The sequence below is a fragment of the Saccostrea cucullata genome, unplaced genomic scaffold (assembly GCF_032062105.1).
Source record: "Saccostrea cucullata isolate Sc308-1 unplaced genomic scaffold, CSIRO_AGI_Scuc_v1 ctg11148, whole genome shotgun sequence".
Classification (NCBI taxonomy): Eukaryota; Metazoa; Mollusca; class Bivalvia; order Ostreida; family Ostreidae; genus Saccostrea; species Saccostrea cuccullata.
In genome coordinates this window covers 353-22484 of record NW_026923656.1, presented here as the reverse complement: position 1 = coordinate 22484, position 22132 = coordinate 353, and the positions used below count along the sequence as shown (strand labels likewise).

At 32.4% G+C, this 22132-nt stretch overlaps 3 protein-coding genes and 1 pseudogene across 4 annotated transcripts; 3 read left to right on the top strand and 1 right to left on the bottom strand.

The window, feature by feature from the left end:
* The first annotated feature begins 10794 nt into the window (after positions 1-10794).
* Positions 10795-12885, top strand: LOC134264593 (uncharacterized). Its single transcript, XM_062746877.1, has 4 exons — positions 10795-10798; positions 11146-11379; positions 12204-12462; positions 12783-12885. Exons 1-4 carry the CDS (start codon positions 10795-10797, stop codon positions 12883-12885), a joined length of 600 nt encoding a protein of 199 aa, XP_062602861.1.
* Positions 12886-14474: 1589 nt separating this feature from the next.
* On the top strand, positions 14475-15384 carry LOC134264591 (uncharacterized). 2 transcript variants are annotated; one of them, XR_009991563.1, is made up of 4 exons: positions 14475-14607; positions 14751-14891; positions 15030-15167; positions 15301-15384. XR_009991563.1 is itself a non-coding variant. In XM_062746875.1 (3 exons), exons 1-3 carry the CDS (start codon positions 14488-14490, stop codon positions 15093-15095), a joined length of 327 nt encoding a protein of 108 aa, XP_062602859.1. In that variant the 5' UTR covers positions 14475-14487; the 3' UTR covers positions 15096-15224. The 2 variants fall into 2 exon arrangements, 1 of the variants encoding a protein (XP_062602859.1); XM_062746875.1 differs by lacking the exon at positions 15301-15384 and having other exon boundaries at positions 15030-15224.
* Positions 15294-16917, top strand: LOC134264592 (multiple epidermal growth factor-like domains protein 10). Its single transcript, XM_062746876.1, has 5 exons — positions 15294-15441; positions 15641-15775; positions 15897-16037; positions 16168-16282; positions 16647-16917. Exons 1-5 carry the CDS (start codon positions 15294-15296, stop codon positions 16819-16821), a joined length of 714 nt encoding a protein of 237 aa, XP_062602860.1. The 3' UTR covers positions 16822-16917.
* Positions 16918-20171: 3254 nt separating this feature from the next.
* LOC134264590 (uncharacterized) lies at positions 20172-21862 on the bottom strand (annotated as a pseudogene).
* Positions 21863-22132: the final 270 nt, after the last annotated feature.

Here is a 22132-nt window from a genome sequence, read left to right as displayed (position 1 = left end):
CTGAATATGTCTCGTCAGTAACAAGTTCACCAAACATGCATGCATGATTCTAAATATTTCGAACATTGATTTTATTGCCTAACAGCAAACAGCCATCAAGACATCAACTAGCCTTTAACGAACAGCACTGACTGACAGAGCAATTAAGTCTCTCATATGACCTTAAAACTTGGTAGCCTACCACTAACATAAGCACCCCAGTGTGCATTTCATGTAGAATGAGACAAAAAGTTATACTGGCCTTAATAAGCTTGGCGATTGAATAACTGCATTCCTTATACTTCAAAGGAACTTCCGCATAGGTTGGTCGTGCGAGGGGGTGCAGCACAGATTTACACCATCAGGACCCAGATAGTTTAGGTCATGCCAGAAACCTCTATGACGCCAAAAATGGATTCCCGGCAAAGAATGGGTCCTGATCTCCAATTGTATATTTGTTTTTACTTCTTTGTCATTAAAGCCTTCTTCAAAATAGACGTGCTTCATGTTAGCGGTAGTGAGCGCGCGAGTGCGAATGACTCGCTGAGCTGACCACGTGACCTTACACATTCCATTACAATTTAGGCAAGGCGTGGATCTGAGAATTTTCACAATTTACCAACGTAAATGTTTCCGAAAACCTCCAAACAAATTATCGCATTAAATACATAAATACAATTATTATTCTAATAATTGTTGTTTTTAGGTATCGGCCACTACAGCGATTCGAATTATTCTGGCAAATTCCACCCCTGTTCCAGCATTGTATATCCTTTCCTGTGAACAATTAACACGTTATTTAATAATTTTAGTCTCATTTAAAGCATTTTAAAGAAGAATTCTTGAGAAAAATGCAAAGAATAAGTTATTTTAAAATGAATGCATCGTGATTATTGTCAAAAACATTAGTCTCTTCTAATGGAAATTGAAATAAATATTTCTGAAATTGAACTACACTGGTTGTCTTCGTTTTCTTTCAGAATATATATTTATAAATATATTGGTGTAATTTACCAAGAACGCAACATTTTCTATTAGTTGGTCCAGCACAATACCCCGGTTTTTATTCAAAACAAGGTTCGGATGTGTACTGACATCTCCCATTCATAGACCAGCATGGAGAGTCGTCCCCTAAAATAAAAAAAAATAAAGATAGTATCGGATAAATGTAGAATGACAATTTTTAACGTATGAAATGAAAAGCACTTACATTTTCAGCACAAGCCAAACAATCTACAGATTTGACTGGTTACAACCTCCATATACTGTAACTTGTCATAAATTTAGCTACATGGTTGTATATTTGCAAGGTAGGTTTATTCAATAAATGAATTCAATAGTTCAAGATTCATGAAAACATGACCTAGGACTGTACACGTCGGTATATATATATACAAAAAATATTTGGAAATGTAAATATTGAAAACAAACTATTTAAATTTCCAAATGATTCTTCCTTTAGAATCTTTGTAAAGTATGATATACTGATAACTTTTACATGAACTACCACGGAAAAACATTGATATCTTTAATTGTTCGTCATATTACTCTACCTGGTGTCAAAACTATGATACAGATTTATTCCTTCGCTTAAATAATTACATTTTGAATGAGGTACTTTGTGGCAAATCATTGCAACTCATCTGCAAAATTATGTCTAAATAAGAAATTAATTAATTGTTAAAATTCAGGAGTTATATGATGAGCTAAACGCTTCACATTGGCATATTTATAATGACATGCTCATTTGCTCTCATGAAAAATTTCGCCGTGAATCGTCACAGTTCATGTCCTCATGAACCTTCAAAAATCAAATTCATAGCTTTAATGTTCAATGATAATCTTAAACTTACATTAATATACATAAATCTTTGGAAACCTTAATAAATGAAATTGGTGAATATTAACCATAACTATGCTATTTCTATTTAACTTAGAACCTACGTCGTATGACATCATAACTAGTGAATGTGTTTAGCCTGTGCTAGATCCATTATGACGTCATAATCGATTCAATGTCACCTTTTCCCGTACTTTACATCTTCAATAGAAATGGTAGAAAATACTGCATTTCGAGATTCATAGAATTCAATTTAAAATCATGCCGAAATAATCTTAATTCAATTCATATACTTTTTTGGTTTATTGCTTAATGACAATATATTTTTGAAAATAGAGAAACTTGCAGGCACCTTTCATGTACTAGATCTTGAGCTTAATTAAGTTGACAAATCAAAGACTATATTGTGTAATGAAATTACAATGAATACAACTTACTGTAATATTTGAATGGTATGTAACCATTTTGAAGGAATGCAAAAATCCTAAGAAATTTTCAGTTGCCTACTAGATAGTGTAATATCTTGATGAAAGGTGTCTAATTAGTCAAAGATTGACATGTTGTAGATCGTGTGTTCGTGTGTAGATTTTTGTGATATCTGTAATGAAATGATGAGCATTCCTTTTCATAATTATTTGTAACTTATTCATATTCTTAGTGTTTGTTTACATTTTTTCTTAAAATATGATCTTTTTAAATTAAAAGTACAATTTTTGATAATTATTTTTCATCTGAAAGTAACCCAAAACAGTCATTAAATATAAATCCCGTGTAAGTGCAAAAAGGTCAAGAATTGTAGAATCGGTAAATAGCCTCTCTCTCATTAGTTAGGGGCGAAACGTATATATTCTAATCACTTTTTGTAATCATTTTGGGTATGTTCTTCATCATATAAAAGATTGAAAACATTGTGACAAAGACTTCTACAAAATATTTACAAATGTAGGGTGGAAAATTGAGTTATAAAACATAAAGTGTTTATATGCCTATTCTTTTTAAAATGTGGACTTATCTTTCTGTAAATTGAATAAAAAAGATATTATTATTGAAAAAAATTGCTTAATATTGTTCAGGTAATAAAGTCTATAAACGACAATGTTTGAACAGGCATTTTTGTGATTTTTCATATTCTCTTTGACAAGTGCCCATAAAAATAACTGAAAATGTAATTACCATACCAAGTTTCATAGGCTGTACTAGATTTAAAAACAAGGAAACATATCATGAGCTTTAAACTGATTTATAAGCAAGTGCTAATTCATCAATTTGAAAAGTTTGAAAATCTTGTGACAAAGACTTTTCTGACATCGGTTCTACCTTAAAACAGATTTTCAAAGAAACTTAAATATAATACAATTATCTGTTTCTTTTAAAATCAAAATCTTTCTGCATCTGACAGACAGTAGAAAAATTAAGAATTAATGTAGCTTACCTCTGATAAAAGAGAGAGGAGTAATCAAAAGAAAAACCACGAGAACAATGGGTAACTGATTCATGGTCGCTGCTGATATGAAATAAAAGTGATAAAAGAGAAATTGTATCGAGCATACATAGCCATGTTACCACTTGAAATATGCACGATCTGCTATTTTTATTACCAGGATGATAATTCAACTGAGCACAGTTGGTCATCTTATAAATATCTGCTCCATGCATTTCCCTGTATCTAAATAACGCCACACGCTTTTATCATTTGATGTTCAGGATACGTGATTTGGTCTAACCTTGATTATGTACTATTTTATATCAAAATTTCAATAAGCAAAACGACAGAAATATAATTCTATCAATTAAGGAATATTTAAGATAAAAATTTTAATTTGAATTATTGATCCTTTTATCATTAAGAAATGGAATACTATAAAATGCATGGGTAAATCAAAATAAAATCATTTTTTTTTATTTTGATGAATTCTGTAATAAGGTTAAGTTGACAAATAATACTTCTGAAGAAAACCAAAACAAATATTTAGTCATTGGATAAATAGATTGGAAACAATTATTGAAAATATAATAAATAAACAGATATAAAAATATTCATGTGTTCCATTTTCACTTTCCATCACACAATGTATTGATATTAATATCAAACTTAAAATCCAAGATAATGATGATATTTATTTCAAAACTAATTTAAACTGTCACCAATGATATCATATTTCAGAAGAATATTCTTCTAGTCTTCTTGAGTTTCGAATCAACTGATAAATAATACATAACAATTGTTAATCGACCATACGTCGTCGATATATCTCTATGTCCAAAAACCACATAGATATTGTCATTCAGAAACTCAAGCACCTTTGTCATACTAGCGTCGACTTCAAAGAACTTTTGTGTATCGTTTTCGATCAGAATGTTTTTAACAAAGTAATTTTGCAAATGGCAAATGAAAAGGTAAGTAAATCTGCGAGATCCATTTTTATTGAAAGTCTGGAAATTATTAATCGTTGGGGAATAGTTGTATCTAAGTTGAAAAGTCTTAAGGTAGTATTCTTCCCACTCAAATCTGCATTTCTTGTATTTAAAAAATAATATAATTTTCAGAGAATCAAGAAGACAATATAACTAAGTGATGGTATTAGTTAAATTAGTTTTGACCATTTTTATAAGAGTCAAGGTCAGGTTAAGGTCATGACCTTTTCCCCGGTCATTAAGAACAAAAATAATTACATCAAATCATGAGATAGGGTCCTCTATTTCAAAATATTTAATATTTTTTCATTTTGCATAAAAAATATATGACCATATAGAGTCTATAAAATGATATTATCAAATCGACACAAATAGTTTAACAAAAATGCATTTTGACTGATCCGAATTTTCTCTATTTTCTTATATTTTTAGGATATTTAAGTAATTTTTAAATGCACGAAAGAAAAATATGGTCTCACCTAAATATCGAATACATATATATGCAAATTCATACATTGAATATTTCATCTACTCAGAAACCAGAGAGGCATTCTACATTAAGTCTGTATTTTGTTGATTTTGATAAATGTTTTGATTGGAAATGATCCAAAAGTTTCCTGGAAATTTTAGCCAGATAATTTACTGGTTAAGTAGAGATTTTTTGTGAAAGCTTTCTCGGCATGAAGTGATGATTTTTCTTGCATCATGACTAAAATTATTGCGTTGATAAGTACTACACTGTATCTCTTCCGATAACTGTTTATACATCTACATTAAATATTTGGAGGGCCTTTGTCGGTCCCCTCTGTCATTTTCCAAAGAAGAATTCGGGATTATTTTCAAATAATTACTGTTTCTTCACTAAAATTAATTGAAAATTTAGTTTGAATTTTGAATTCGAATTTGTCTATTGGAGAACTTGTTTTATTTGACTCTTTCAAATAATTATGGGGAATACATTCATATTTACCAATTCCAAAAATTGAGTCAATAGCAGTGATAATTTTAAAGAATATTTTCAATAAAAGATTCCACTTAGTTTGAGTGGAAAATGACCACAACACCTATATATACATAAATTTGTAAACTGTTTATTGTGCCTGCAATTATTAAGAGGCGGTACGTACGAAAGCCCAGAAGGCTCATTCGAGATTCGAGTTTCCAAATACGAGATTCGAAATTCGAGATTCAAAATTCGAAATTCGAGATTCAAAATTCGAGTTTCGAGATTCAAGATCCAAACGAACCAATCAAAAGAGGGTTCAACATTTGATTATTTCCCTTTATTATGTTTTTACTATCAAGAAATAATTCAATATAATTATATCAAATGGGTCATTTCATTAAATTACAATGCAAGAAAAAGTGTTATATATATTGGAAGGAAATTTAAATAATTAATGGATTTTTGATCCGCAAAAAATATTTCAATTTATATTATAGATTCTTAAATATTAAATAGATTACATATATCAGGAGTATATAATTATATTTTTGTACTACGACTAATTTGATGACTAATTACCGGCTGGCCAGGAGGTGGTCGGTTATGTGATATGAAAGTTTGAAGTCGCTGTGCGTTTCTGCGGAGTTCAAACAATTTAAATAAAAATAATTTAACATTAATATAATAATCTATTAAAAAGACGGTCTAAAGGTTAAAGAAGAACGCACAATAAACATAAAATTAAAAATTCTTAAGAAGAATGAGGTAAATATTTCATCCAATACTGATTTAGACATGTTTGAGGTGTGTGTTGGGCGTAGTCTAAAGCAAAGACCGCGTTATGTATATTACACAATTATACTTTCTCTATTCAAACGGGATTTGTTGAACGTATTTATTTTAAAATGACGTGTACATATGTACATATATATACATTTTGAAAAATATGGTTAAATATTAATTCATTAAAAGACTTAGCAGGCTACAGAATATTACAAGATTTGGCCCTTAGCAGACGAGGATAATGCACTTTTTACAATGTGCCAAGAATTTTCCCGCTACAACTCAAAGAGAAGAAATGTAGTGGCGGATCTAGAGGGAGTTTAGTTCTTTCCTCTAAGAGAGAGCAATTTTAGGATACCAACATATTTGTTGCATTTTTATTAAAGTAAACTACACTGCATATCTATTTGTAGATTACATTAAATTTTAGTTTTAAACTTTTAATGTAAATGCCATACAGGCCCACGGTTCAAAAGTTGTTGACGCAGAGTACCAAGGGTTAATAATGAACATGCATTATATAATTAAGAAAATCATGCAATGTCGAGCACAAGCTTTTAATATCACGAGGATATATATTAAAAGATAGATGTAAGATATTTTAAAAACAGATCACCATAGTCTTTAGTTGCTTCATAAAAGGAACATTAATTGGTTTGCGGCCGATTTTTGACGCTTGCGTCAATATTATCGTTTTACTAACAGCGTGACAGTTTGCTTGATGGGGCGGGCTAAAATTTCGTATGCTGATTATCATTTACTCAGCGATTAGATGTTTGATTTCAATGGAATCAATAATACTTTGCATATGAAACACAGAACCCAGCAATACCCCTGACAAAACTGACCAATCGCATGGAATAAACAACGATTACATGTGAACGGACAAAGCAAGTTTTACTTCCTATAATGATGATATTGATAGCTACATAGTACAACAGTAGCAGAGTAGCCTTACTAATTCCATTCTTTAAATTTTCTTATGCATGTTATACGTATTTAAAAACCCATCCGGTCAAAATACAACAAATATAATACATGTTTTTGGGGACAGAAAACGGGCTTTGACTGATCACGTGTTGCTCCTGACTACAAATGCCGTACTGGAAAAGAACCTTTCAATGTGATTGGCCAGTATTATCGGGGTATTGTAGTATTCCGAGTTTCATATGCAAATTAGTATTGATTTCATTGATCCAATCGATGAGTAAAATGATAACCAGCACACAAAATTTTAGCACGCCCCATCAAGCAAACTGTCACGCTGTTTGTAAAATGATAATATATGTTTCTTGTCTTAATTTTTAGAAAAACACAGGAACGTGTGGACAAGACCCCCCCCCCCCCCTTGATATTGAACCCCAGGGCTTAATTCTCTGTTATGTGTAGCCTTACAATACGAAAAAATCGCTGGCGTAAAACCCCCAGAATAATCCCTCAACCAAAAAAACAAAACAAAACAAAACAAAAAAAAACACTATTTATTACCCCACTTCACAAGAAAGAATGCTGTTTACGGAGAAAATGTGGGATTATGACGTGATGCAGAGTCAGTCCGATAGCATGGACGAAGACAGAAATACATTGTATATGTAGAGACAGTGTGAATCGACATTTAAAGTTAAAACAAAATAAATGCATTTAATTAATACCAGTGGGGGTACAACGTAAACAGACTGCAGTGACATATCCTTCTCTTATAATGTATAGTGGGTATTTGGGGGGGGGGGGGGGGGGTGTTGAGCGATTATTCTGGGGATTTTACAATTTTTTGTTATTGTACACATGATGAATAAGTTTAATAAATATAACTCGTGAAAAAAATGTCCAATAAGCCCTAGGGTTGAATATCGAGGCGGGAGGGGGGAGGGGGGAGAGGTGATACCGTCCATACATGTAAGTACCTGCGGTTTTCCTTACAGGGGAAATGCACAAAATTTAAGTTTAGTAGACAATTCAAAAATATATATATTCCTGATATGTGAAATCTATTTAATATTTTAGAATCTATAATATGAATTGAAATATTTTTTGCTGATCAAAATTCCATTAATTATTTAAATTTCCTTCTAATATATATAACACTTTTTCTTGTATTGTAATTTAATGAAATGACCCATTTGATATAATTATATTGAACTATTTCTTGATAGTAAAAACATAATAAAGGGAAGTAATCAAATGTTGAACCCGCTTTTGATTGGTTCGTTTGGATCTTGAATCTCGAAACTCGAATTTTGAATCTCGAATTTTGAATTTTGAATCCCAAATTTCGAATGTCGTATTTGGAAACTCGAATCTCGAATGAGCCTTCTGGGCTTTCGTAGGTACGTGTACTTTTCAACAAAATATTTTTAATCACGATACAAGTAAAAGCTGAACTTGACTAGATGAGATAGAAGTTGCTGTATCTCAGCAACACCAGCAAGTTGGTTTGACAAGAAACTTATTTTGACTTAGGGAAATGTCGAATGTTGACAAAATTTATCTAAATGGCACAAATTCTTCACCGAGGAGACCTCTTGGGGATATATATTTTTGTATTTGTCGTATGAATGACCCAACAATTCAAATACCCAAGCCCCTCAAGGATTATAGTAACTGAGGTGAAAAACATTTCCGTACACATCTAAATATTTTTGGACATCGTTTCCTTCAACTTTTAATTACTACTTAGAAGCCTTAGAAGATTGGGCATTAGGTTTAAGGCTTTATGTTCAATGAGGAAAAATGTGATGTGTTTGATACCAAATTAAAAAACAAATACACAAAAATACTCAAATCGATTAAGCATTTGTTAAATTCATTACAGATTAACCATAAGTAATGCACTTAAAAAGTTCACAATCAACGACGAGGAAGTGGCTTAAGTAAATATTAAATTAAAAAACACATCCTTCTTCTTTTATCTAAATTTGCAAATTAAACAAGATTAAATGGATTTGTGTTGACACATCACAACCAAAATAAAAATTTTAAAGTAAAAGGGAATCCGCCCATAATTGCATAAAAGACATTTTGTATACCTTTATAGTTGAACAGATTAATTGTCTATAAAAATTTTATACTATGCAGTTGCAAAGTTGATGTTATACTAGAAAGGAATCATATTTTTGTTTATAGAAAAATGCACAGTTTATCTATAAAGTGAGTTGAGCACACGTAATGATACAAAAGGTACTCGTTTTTTCTCTCTACATTTCAATCAGAATGAACAAAGATGGTGCAAAGATAAATATGCAAAAACATTAAATAGCAAGCTAATTCTTCCTCTCTGTGAATCACCTTAGAAAAGCGCTAATATACTTTGCTCGCTTAGCATATTTTATGGAGAAATTTATTTAGAAATACATATTTATGAAATATGGCAATACACAACAAATACTAAAAGTGAGATTCTCTGATTTAGAATCTCTAATTCAGATGTGATTGCTGCTATTTTGAATCTAATTGTCAAGTTCAAAGTTTTGAAAAAAAAAAAACTATTGGAGATAAATTTTCCTTGTTGATTTAAAGATATATGATACATGTGTATTTTTCTCGACTTATACTGATTTAAAAGGAAATAGACCGTAACAGTAGAGATAATTTACGTTATTTTTCTGGATATGACACCAAAAAGTGCAATATATCTTTTATTTTACATTACAGGATGTACACTTGGTTTGGTTATGGTAAGCTTTTGTGATTTTAAATATTTAATTATTTATATCGATTGATATTTAAAGAATTATAAATCATTTTGGTTTCATAAAGAAGACACAAGGATATTTAGTTCATAATAAGTACACTTAAAAAATATTAAACAGTCTAACCATGTAAGTGAGTATGCCGTAAAGTTTAGTTGGTCCAGAACGTACAATTTAATACATGTACATCTATAGATTGTACGAGTATATTGGATTGCATTTCAGTTCAGTTACTAGCACATCTAAAACTTTGTAACGAATTTGTATTCGAATCCCATTTTGTTATTATTGTATTTTTCAATTCACTTGATATTCTCACCAAAATTGTGTCTACGTTGTCAGGAAATGACAGCAGGATGAGACAGACAAAAGTCTTTGGGATAAAAGTGACAGATGTTCATTTTAGGATGATATATTCTTTGCGTATCAAGATGAAAAATATAGAGATAACGACAACATTCAAGTTCAAAAGTCCACTAAACAATACAAAATAAGAGTAGAGAAAACAAGTTGTATTGTCAATACACCGAAGATTGGATCAGGTGCCATGAAGCAGTAAGCATCCTCTCCCGACCGGTCATACCCACTGTGTGGTCCTTGTCATGATCGGGAAATCTATTGGTATAGTCAGTATATAATGCCCAATAATAATTATAAAAAAGACTTTTATTATGAGGATTTCATTATATCGATCAGATAACTTTAGAAATAATGAATTTAAACGAGACTGCTGATATTTTTGTTTCAGCAACTTGTTTGTCAATATCTTACTTTATTTTAAAAATTACTAGGTAGACCATGCTCTTTTGTACCGAATCAACTGAAAGTTATAAACCCTGTTTGCAGGTGAAGAAGACATATTGCTGCATAAGCAAGGAAATATGACAATTGAAAAGTTAAAGTCATTTCAGTTGTCATAAAGGAATTCAACCCCAAAAAGTAAAAGAAATGGTTTTTTAACTAAAAGTTTGCAATTATTTAAGACAATAGCGAAAAACTATTTTGAAACATTTTTGCGGCGACTTAATGGATCCGGAATAGGTAAAATAAGTATGTTTCATATAAACATGATAAGATTTCAAAATATACATATCATATTCTAATATAACACATGTTTATACAAATTCACATAATGGGTTGAAATGGGTACAATGCGCGATACTTCTAGGGAAAACGTAGTTTATGAATTGAGAGGATACTCGTTATCAAATTCAGCCCTAAAATGTGATTTGTCCCGTTTAAGGCATCGCCAATTAAAAAAAAATTAGCATGTACGATTTGTTTTGACTACTGTAATTTACATAGTTAACTTTGTGTGTGGTGATGGTGGTCTTTTCACTGTTTTATTTTAAACAAAAATATTGCCGCATGTAATTTTCTTACATTTACGTTTCAGAAATGAGTGGTAAACTTAACAAATTTCATTTTACCTTCTTCTATAAATTATCTATTCATATGACAATATATGGATTTCTTTTACATGTTTTATTCAGTTAATATAGCTTTGAATAAACCGACATGGCAATCAAAGCAATATTATCTATGGTATGATCGATTCGACTCCAGCAATGCGGTTGATGGACTTAAATCTGACCTGAGTGCATGGGGTGGACAGTGTGTCATGTCAGAACGCTTTCAGAGAACTTCCACCTGGTGGGTAAACTTGACATCAATCCACAGCATTCATGACATAAGGATCTATTACAGGACGGAAAATGATGTATGGAGTAAGTTATTTTCTACTTGGAATAAAAAGGAGGTTAACTCACAGAACATGTATGAACCTAAAGGAAATCTGAATATATTATGCTTGCACTGAAAATAAAATCTTGTGACCTATTAATATTTTACCTTGCAATTAGTTACAATATTTGATAAGCAAATTGCTTTTTAAGAATTTTATAAAAAAAAAAAAGTAAAAGAATGAATGAGATACAGTTATGTAATGGCCAATATTTGCACCCAAAATAATCGACGGAGAAATAAATCATTATGTTTTAAAACAGTGGGATATCTGCAGACCTATATTAAAGTACTATATATTTTTATAAGCATTAACGTTTTACGCTCGATATTACGTTAGGAAAATGCCAATTTCTACAGGAAATGGTGTCTACAGTGTATTACATCAATATTTTTAGCGAAAGTCACCGGGCGCAGGTCCGCTTAAGCTCAATATTTTGATATATTGTGTAGAATGATAATTTCAATGGAATATGTAAGTATTGATCTTTGTAATGTCATAAAACAAAAAATAACCAGTAACCTACTTTGAAACTTTAATATTGTTTTTGTAAATTTAGATTTCTTTTACAAAATACAAGTACAAGTAGGCAATTTAGAACATTTCGAGTAATTTTTCAAAGTATTACTGGAGGGGGGGGGGGCAAAAGTATGCAATGTAATGCATATTTTTCTTTGAATCACGATTTTGCCCTAGAATGCATATGCATCTTAGCAATTATTTCACTTTCAATTAAAGAAAAGTATATACAAAAGATAAATTTATGTAGAATATGAAACAATTCACATGTAAATGTTTGTATTCCAGATGCATCCAACGTCTACACAGAAAGATTTCTTGGATTTTATGTTTTCGTATCTAACACAACAGAGAGATTGAATGGTCAATTATGTTTCCATGATACAGATTATAATAAATCTACTATACCTGCCGTAGCCAATATAACATGCCCAGTACATGGACAATACGTCATTTACTATAATGAGAGACTTTCTAATGTCACATATCCGGTTGGATATTCCACTGATGCCCATAATGAACTCTGCGAGGTGGAAGTTTTCGGTATGTTGCACATTTATGGATAAAAAATCTTCAAGCTTATTCTGCTTTATTTCATACAAAATTCATATATAGATACTGTAAGTGATACTTCTTTGTCATATAAACATGCAGAGAGCAAATAAATTCATACCTGTTTAAAAAATTTTCACATCATAATACATATAAATATGCCTTACTGAAATTATCCTTAAATTCTTCTGTTTGTTAGTTTGGTGAATCCAGAGCTCTTAAACGTTATGTACATCCATTATGTACTTTGTAAAGTACACATCAATTTTATGTTTGTTTAATCTTATGGTAAAATTTGGTTTATTTTTTCTAAAGATGTGAAACTGGCTTTTATGGATCGAATTGTTCTCTCCCCTGTCCTGAAAACTGTCGTTCTTGTCACATAGAGACAGGTGCTTGTACGTGGTGTAAACCTTGATATCAAGGATTACAATGCAATAGTGGTAAGAGAAAGAAATAGATATTTTGATGTGGTATTTTTGAGTACCAAACGTGAATATAATTTTTAATTTAAAAAACAGGCTGAATTAACTGTTATTTTCTACAAACACAGCTATTTCATATTGATAAAAGAAATGTTGTTTGTTTTTTATGCGCCCAAATCGATAGATCGGGGACGCACATTTTTTGTCCTGTCTGTCTGTTATATCTTTTACACCATGAAAGATGAAAGACCATGAAAGATAGAGACTTCATATTTGGTATGTACACTACATCAATTAAGGTCTTTCAAATGTCACCAAGGTCAATACCCTTGTGACCTTGACTGTGAAATACCTGTATATGCTAAAATAGCCTTTTTAACCTTTGCAATAACTTTTGAACAATGAAAGATAGAGACCTCATATTTGATATGTGCAAAATGCATGACAAGAAGAAAACACTTGCCGCGGCCTTCAACTCAACATTCAGATATATCGTCAACGTATTGTCAATTAACAATTTTTTTTCCATTCATGTGTCGATACGATATATCCTGGGGAGCTTGAGATAAAAGATACCACAGAGTCTGACACATCTCCTTCATACTTGGATATTTTAATTGAAAAAGACGTTAATGGTAATCTTACAACCAAGCTCTATGATAAACATGATGACTTTAACTTTTCTATCGTTAACTTCCCTTACTTATGCAGCAATATACCTTTATCACTTACATACGTACATGTAGTTTATGTATCTCAATTCGATATATACGCAAAAGCATGCTCTACGTATGAACAGTTTCTAAAACGATGTAAGTTATTGACAGACAAGTTGATGAAACAAGAATATCAGCAGTCTCATTTCGTAAGTTCTTTGGTCGATACAATGACCTTGTCAGCAAATACAATGTATCATTAAGTCAAATGCTGGCTGACGTTTTTCATACTAATTGTTAGTTCATTATTTATACATTGATTTGACGACGGATTTTTCCGTTAATTCCCGATCATGACAAGGAGCACACGGCGGGTGTGACCGGTCGGCAGGGGATGCTCAATTCTCCATGGCACCTGATCCCACCTCTAATGTTTTAGAGGTCCATGGTGCTCTGCTCCTGTTTTGTATTGTTTTATGGACTTTGATATTGAATACTGTTCGTTGTCTCCATATCCTTTATGCATACTTCCTAATTAAGTTCTCTAAAACGACACCAAGGCCAATGAATTTGAGACCTTGACTGTGACTTATATGTTGAAAATAATTTTTTTGAACTTTGTTGCCGTAGAGCGCATAGTCTTTCACAAACACATCTTGTTTCAGGTAGGAATTTAGCGAAACAACACCAGTGATATAAGTGTAGAATTTAAAAAAAAAAAAAAAAAAAAAAAGCAAAATATTTTCCCAATATTTTCGCTTGTCTTTTATTCCAACTTGCCTTTTATATATATCATTTAAATATGAAACAATATGTATAAATTATTCCTCTTATATGCATAAACACGTAAAATATATTTGAGGGATCACTTTTAAGCATAAAAGTTTTCATAGTGTCAAGTATATTGGTTGAGTTTAATAGAATGCAGCGGTGGAAAATATGGACAAGATTGTGAAGAGAGTTGTGGCGCTTGTTTGGGATACAAACAATGTCACCACGTCAATGGATCTTGTTCGGAAGGTTGTGACGCTGGGTTTGAAGGAATTCTTTGTAGAACAGGTGATTATGTTAATAAATATTTCATGTAAATAAATATGCTCTCCCAGGAGATAACCTAAAGCATCATTCATCCTGTTGCTCAAATAAACTATCAATAAAGAGAAAATGTTCAAGATAATTCCTCCATGGTGTATACTTTTCAGAGTGTTCACTTGGACGATTCGGAACAAACTGTGAAGGATTCTGCAGTAAAAATTGTGGAGTGTCTAATATATGCAACAAAACGACCGGAGAATGTGAGAAAGGATGTCAACCGGGCTGGATTGGACTTCAATGTACTAAAGGTACTCTGTATATATGTTTGAACAAGGTTGTGCTCACCTTACTCATAGGCTTTGATAAGGAGGAATTTCCACATGCAAAACATCCGCTTATAATTGAATAACATGTACATGTATACATGTACTCGATGTATTTCATAGAGTGTGATGGAAGTAAATTTGGACAGGATTGTGGACAGAGTTGTGGAGCCTGCCTTAATTATATAAAATGTCATTTCATCAATGGTTCATGTCCGAAAGGTTGTGCCGCGGGATTCAAAGGAGAACTCTGTAAAACAAGTAATTTACATTGTGATTTATCTAAGAAAATATTCAAATATTCAAAATTTCAATAATCTTATTAGGATTGAAAAGTGTGGGTAAGAAAAAGTAAAAAAGGTGTTCAAAAAATTGAAATAAACTCTCATGCCAGGTTGTCCTGAAGGCACATTTGGAATCAACTGTAAACAAAATTGCAATGAACACTGTAGTATACCTTATCGGTGTAACAGAGGGACAGGGGAATGTGAGGGGGGATGTCAACCAGGCTGGGAGGGACTTCGATGTGAATCAGGTACAAAGATTTTGGGGATCAACTTCTTTGTCAAGAATAATATGTTTGTCTTATTTATCTATTTGTCGTAAATTAGTTTCCTGGTTACATGAGTGCCCAAAATGTGCTAGAGGTATACTTTACTTAAAGTTTAACTGCTTTTTAAAAGAATCTTTTCATTTCTTTTATTGTAACTGTTCTTTTTCATACATTCAAATAGCTTGCACAGAAAATAATTACGGTAAAAACTGCAGCTATGCCTGTGGGTTTTGTCAGAATTCTCCTTGCCATCATGTAAATGGTTCCTGTCCAGGGGCGTGTGTGGAAGGATATCAAGGAGCATTTTGCATTGAGGGTAACATGTTTTTCTACCCCCCTCTCAAAACACTGTCTGTACAGCAGTAAATGAAATTAACTTGTCAATTCATTTCGGTAATCTAATCAATTTTGTGTGAAGTTTCATTTAATTGAAATAGTGTGCAAAAAAGGCTTTTATGGAGATAATTGCAAAGAAGAGTGCAGTCCCTTTTGTAAGTCATCACGTGACTGCCACCACGTGACAGGACATTGTAATGAAGGATGTATTGGTGGATGGCAAGGACTTCAATGTTTGCAAGGTGGATATTCTTTTATATGTTCATAAAGATCAGCATATGAATCGTTCCATCCTGAATTATAAATTACGCATGCTTGATAATACATGTACATCTAGCAGACTTGTAAAGGAAAAGTGTCTTTTATCCGCAGTCGCAGACAAAAAAGATGACGTGGATTACCTGTCACGGTTCAATGGTGTTCTTGTCGCTCTCTGCGTATGTACAGCAATAATCATGGGGATGTTGGTCTACCTTATTATCATAAGGTTGGTCTTAAATAAATATGAGATGCATGTGTTTCATTCAAGAAAGTTCAAAAATTACATTTTGTCTCAATAAAATTGAAATAAGATTATAAGGTTTCTATGCATAAAAACCTAATGCCTGTAAATAAAGAATCAGAAGTTCACGTAAGTCTGCACAAAATGTTATAACCTGTAAATATTGATTCAGACTTTGTGTGAATCTTTCTGATCATTTACGGTATACTTCTGTAGTAAAATAGAAGAACAATTCAAATGCCATTTATATAATTTTTTTAATATAACGTTGCCAAAAGAATAGTTTCATACATAACAATCAAGCTTTAAAATTCCTCGTGTTACAAAATATGCATTTTATATATCGTAGAGGAAGAATCAAACAAATGTATAAAGCACAGAAATTCAGAGAAGACTGTGACTGTAAGGCCAAGGAAGGCGGATTGGACCTCTATACCATTTCTGGAAAACCAGATGAAGATGACAGCAGCAAATATCAAGACTTTGGTGAAATGGCGCGGTCATCAGAATACGAAAACTTCTGATGAATCCAATTTATAGCGATAAAAAGATGAGCTATGTTATGTATAGTTATATATAGTGTCTTTTTATGTTTAAAAAATATATCAAATTTAGAATCTAAAATTCTAAATTTTTTATATTGAACTGCATCGGGGATATCATTGATCAGTTAGAAATATTATTGTGAGATATTGTACGATTGGTCAATAACATTAAAAGTTTGCTTCGATTCTTTTATTACGTCAATTACAACTAAAAACACTTGCTTACTTATATCCTTGTTAAGAAATTCAGAATATGAGTATCTTTCACCTCAAAGGGAGTTTTATGACCCAGAATCCTTAATCTTAAATATAAACTTATATGAGATAATTTCTACTTTTTTCATGATACCTCTATGATATGTTCATAGTTAAATTAACAATAGATTATTCATATATATATTTATGTTTGTTTACATAATGATTTTTGAAAAGCAGAAAATATTTTGGTCGATATAGTCAAACTTCTTAACATTTTTGAAAGTAAATTTGACGTGATTATTTGTTAGTTTTCCTGATCGAATTACCGAATTACAAAAAAAAATTCAGAATACACAGTAAATTACTTTCGAGTTCCTTGAACATTTTGAAAATTTCACGCAATTTATGTACATAAGATAATGACTTCGGTACGATGTTATGTTTGACTTGAGGTGCTAACATAATTTTAGAGCAGTGGGTATATCGAGAAGACATATATTTAAATATATTTTTAAATAATACAAGGTATGCAACTACCAATTAATCATTACAGAGAAGTGTGAAAATAAATTATTTGTCTTCTTCCTTCATGCGTAAAGCCCGGCGAAGGGCTAGGAGATAATTATGCACGGTGAAGCCCTGGTAATTTAGTACTTTAATATTTTTTAGAATCGAAAAACTTAAGAATTTTTTATTGAAGTTTCAGTAAGAGATAATTTATATGTTTGAATTTCCATTCCTACGTCGATACGATATATCCTGGTGAGCGTGGGATAAAAGATACCACAGAGTCTGACACATCTCTTTCATACTTGATTATTTTACTTGAAAAAGACATTAATGGTAATCTAACAACCAAGCTATATGATAAACGTCATGTCTTTAATTTTTTTGTTGTCAACTTCCCTTACTTAATATGCAGAAATATACCTTCATCACCTGCATACGGAGTGTATATATCTCAGTTGATTCGATACGCAAGAGCTTGCTCTACGTATCAGGGGCGTGGCAACAGGGGTCCTGCCCCCCACCCCCACTTTTTCCCAACATTTACCTTTACTATTGAAAATGTCTATTGAAACCTTGCCCCCCCCCCCCCCACTTCTTACCAGAGAATAGTGATTTGTGGTTTTTTTATGAAAAAAAAATTGAAGTGAAAGGAAGTTGGCCTTGAAAAAAGTTGACCACTAACCCCCACCCCATTCCACCCACTCCCCAAATCCCCACGCAATAGGATTTCCGAGTTTGAACAATTTTGGAATTTTTTTTTACTTGTTAACTTTTACGGGTAAGTAGGATTTTTTTTCTTAGCCCCCTACACTTTCAAAAACGATGCTAAGTGCCTGCGTATGAATATTTCTAAAACAAGGTAAATTATTGTAAAGCAAGTACCGTATAAGTGGAAATTTTAGCGAGACGCAATTTTAGCGATTTGTCCTTAAAAATGGTATTTTATTTTTAGCGAGATGTAATTTTAGCGATTTTAAAATGTTCATTAAAGAAGCTATTACAAATAAAACGCAATTAATTTTTAGCGATATTCAATTTTAGCGATCTCAGCACCCTCGCTAATAATGCCAAAATTAAATCCTCGCTAAAATTTCTACTTATACGGTATATGAAACATGAATATCAGCCGTCTTGTTTAGATCCCAATTCGTAAATTCTATGGTCGATACAATGACCTTGTCAGCAAAAAACAATTTATCATTGAGTCAAATGCTGACTGTCGTTATTCATGCTAATTGTTAGTCCATTATTTATACACTGAATTGACGACGGAACAGATTTTTCCGTTATTTCCTGATCATGACAAGGAGCACACGGCGGGTGTGACCGGTCAGCGAAGGATGCTTACAACTACATGGCACCTGATCCTACCTCTGTTGTTTCGGAGGTCCGTGTGATTTGAACGAAATTGAGAAAAAAGAAATATTGAGCAACATTACATAAAAAAAACAAGAGGCCAAGGGGCAACAGTGCTCACCTGAGCACATCGGCTAGGAAAAAGCACATATCAGTTCAGAACTGAAAGTTTACTGAGGTTGGCGGGGGGCTTGAACTTTAACCCCCTGGGGTCATGATTTGAACAAACTAGAATCTACACTACCTGAAGATGATTTCATATAAATATCACTAATCATGGCTTTGAAGTACTTAAAAGAAAGATTTTAAAAGGTTTCCCTATATATTCAATGTTAAACTTTTACCGGCCATTATGGCCCCACCCTACCCCCGGGGATCATGATTTGAACAAATTGGAATCTACACTACCTGAAGATTACTTCACAGGAGTTTCATCTTTCCTGTCTCAATGGTTCTTGAGAAGAAGATTTTTAAATTTTTTTCCTATATACTCTTATGTAAAACTTTGATCGGCCATTTTGACCCCGCCCTACCCCCGGGGGTCATGATTTGAACAAACTTGAATCTACACTACCTGGAGATAATTCCACATGTGTTTCATCTTTCCTCGCCCAGTGGTTCTTGGGAAGAAGATTTAAAAAGTTTTTTTCTATATACTCCTATGTAAAAATTTGATAGGCCATTTTGGCCCCGCCATAACCCCAGGGGTCATGATTTGAACAAACTTGAATCTACACTACCTGGGGATGATTCCACATGAGTTTCATCTTTCCTGGCCCAGTGGTTCTTGAGAAGATTTTTAAAGATTTTTCCTATATACTCCTATGTAAAAATTTGATCGGCCATGTTGGCCCCGCCCTAACCCGGGAGGTCATGATTTGAGCAAACTTAAATTTACACTAGAGGATGATTCCACATGATTTTCATCTTTACTGGCCCAGTGGTTCTTGAGAAGAAGATTTTTTTAAAATGCCATTAATTTTTCTCTAATTCATAATTATCTCCCCTGGGAAAAGGGTGTGACCCTTCATTTGAACAAACTTGAATCCCCTTTACCCAAGGATACTTTGTAGCAAGTTTGGTTGAAATTGGCCAGTGGTTCTTGAGAAGATGAAAATGTGAAAAGTTTACAACACCGACGACGACGACAACGAGAAATGACAGACAACGGACAAATTTTGATCAGAAAAGCTCACTTGAGCCTTTGGATCAGGTAAGCTAATAAAAAGGAATCGTAATCTAGCATTTTTACAACTTATTTTTTTATTTACTTTTTGGAACAGACAGCACAAATAATCTCTCTTCCCTCGACATATGGTGGACATTTCAATGAACCACAAAGCCCCTCTACAAAATAGAATAGGTAGCCGTCTTTACCTGCTTTGCCACCTTGTAAGGTGTCTGGATTCTCATCCACACACTTGTATGATGTTCCAGCATTATGACCGTAGTATCCAGCCATTAGATAACCTTGGTATTTAAGGCTCCATCCTTTGTAACATGTTCTTGTTGCTTCAATACAGAGAGAATAATTATTATATAAAACATAATTTTATATAAAAATGATGAGCAAACGCTGTGAATTGAATTTTAACCATTGCTGACGGAACTAACAAATCATTAAAGAGGGGTCTAATAAAAAAGAAATTAAAATAAATCATAATAATAAATGAAAATTCTAGCTTATTCCTAATTCAAGAAGTGAAACATTTCAAATAAAAGATTTATGGATTGTTTGTTGTTTAATGTCCCTCTCGAGAATTGTTCTTTCATATGGAGACGTCATCATTTGTCGGTGGAAAGCTACAAGTTTCATCTTTTACTCGGCACCAAGGGCCATTGAGCAATGAGGAATCTTTTTCGTTCCATCATCTACTGCGATACGGGACCTCATATCAGTTTACTTAAACAATAAAATGCTTTCTTTGTTTGTTATTACTGGAATGAACGGAAGCAGCTGTTGCAGAAAAAATACATAGCCCGCGTAAGCGGGTTATGTAAATTTTTTCTGCAATAGCTGCGACCGTTATTTCCAGTAATAACAAACAAAGAAAGACATTTTATTGTTTATATTTATATCTGTTTAAATTATCATTTTAAATAGGATTAAAAATATTAATTATTGTGTTAATGATGCGAACGTCTTTGTACGTTTCATTGATGGAACGGCCACTGATCAAGAAATCTGTACAGGTGATATGCCTTATGTAGTTAATGCAGTGATCGATGAACGCAATGGGTTTTCTTAAGAAATAAAGAAGAAAATATTCAGTGGATGTAAATATATGTTTATGATCTCATCTGCAGGACATGTATCCACGTCCCACAGAAAGATTCGACAACGTACAACGTACGGATCGACCACTGCGCCACGTGGGTTACTTCAAATAAAAGAAAGAAATGGGAACATAATGTACCTACATGTATCTCCACGAATTTCATCAATTGTTGATGATTCATTTTATAAAACTTTTCAAGTGATACATTATATTCCAGTCATTAATCAATCTCTCTTCTTAGCTCTATTTCCATTTATAATGTTTATCTAAATGAAAAGTCCATGAAAAGGAGATATATTTTTCATATTCTTAGAATAAAAATCCTTACTAAGTTATTTTGTTTTTACGATAATTTAGTATGAAATAATTATTTTAATGCATGTCTTGGATTCAAATTAGAAAATCATACTTAAAAAACACAAAAGCATGCTTTTTCTTACCTGGAAACACTTTCACAACGGATCTACTTGAAACCAGGCAAACAGCACATGGTACGTCATGATCATAAAAAGAAGTAAAGTGATCTTAGAAATGACTTGATTGGTACTCTGCTCCGTAGATGTAAACCCTATGTCCCTCTCTTCCGTCCCTGTAGATCCCCCACTCTTGATCTTTCGGCAAACAAAGAGGATCTACAGCTGCTCCTGAATGTGTATAATATGATCCACCGGTATATCCTATAAAAATTTGAATACATGAATTATTATTTACAACTGGTGTAAATATATATTATATTGCCTTCGAATTTTTCAATATTGGATGGGGTTTATGCAACAATGCAATTCGAAACATAGCCATGATCAACATTTGAAATTTAATGATAATAAGATGAATTGCATGTGAGCTTTTAAAATGTAGAATTTATTTACCAGAATAGACTAATTTGTATGTGAGGGACAGATCTTCTTTACCCTTCGTGTATATAGAGAATAATACATACCCTTTTC

What these genes read in the sequence shown, in the direction of transcription:
- LOC134264593 (XM_062746877.1), top strand. An exon ending in GACGGAAAATGATGTATGGA is followed by an intron (nt 11,380 to 12,203) that starts GTAAGTTATTTT and finishes TTTGTATTCCAG; the next exon opens with ATGCATCCAACGTCTACACA. An exon ending in GAGGTGGAAGTTTTCGGTAT is followed by an intron (nt 12,463 to 12,782) that starts GTTGCACATTTA and finishes TTTTTTCTAAAG; the next exon opens with ATGTGAAACTGGCTTTTATG.
- LOC134264591 (XM_062746875.1), top strand. Translation starts at nt 14,488, where the DNA reads ATGGACAAGATTGTGAAGAGAGTTGTGGCGCTTGTTTGGGATACAAAC. An exon ending in AGGAATTCTTTGTAGAACAG is followed by an intron (nt 14,608 to 14,750) that starts GTGATTATGTTA and finishes TATACTTTTCAG; the next exon opens with AGTGTTCACTTGGACGATTC. An exon ending in TGGACTTCAATGTACTAAAG is followed by an intron (nt 14,892 to 15,029) that starts GTACTCTGTATA and finishes TGTATTTCATAG; the next exon opens with AGTGTGATGGAAGTAAATTT.
- LOC134264592 (XM_062746876.1), top strand. Translation starts at nt 15,294, where the DNA reads ATGCCAGGTTGTCCTGAAGGCACATTTGGAATCAACTGTAAACAAAAT. An exon ending in GGGACTTCGATGTGAATCAG is followed by an intron (nt 15,442 to 15,640) that starts GTACAAAGATTT and finishes ACATTCAAATAG; the next exon opens with CTTGCACAGAAAATAATTAC. An exon ending in AGGAGCATTTTGCATTGAGG is followed by an intron (nt 15,776 to 15,896) that starts GTAACATGTTTT and finishes TAATTGAAATAG; the next exon opens with TGTGCAAAAAAGGCTTTTAT.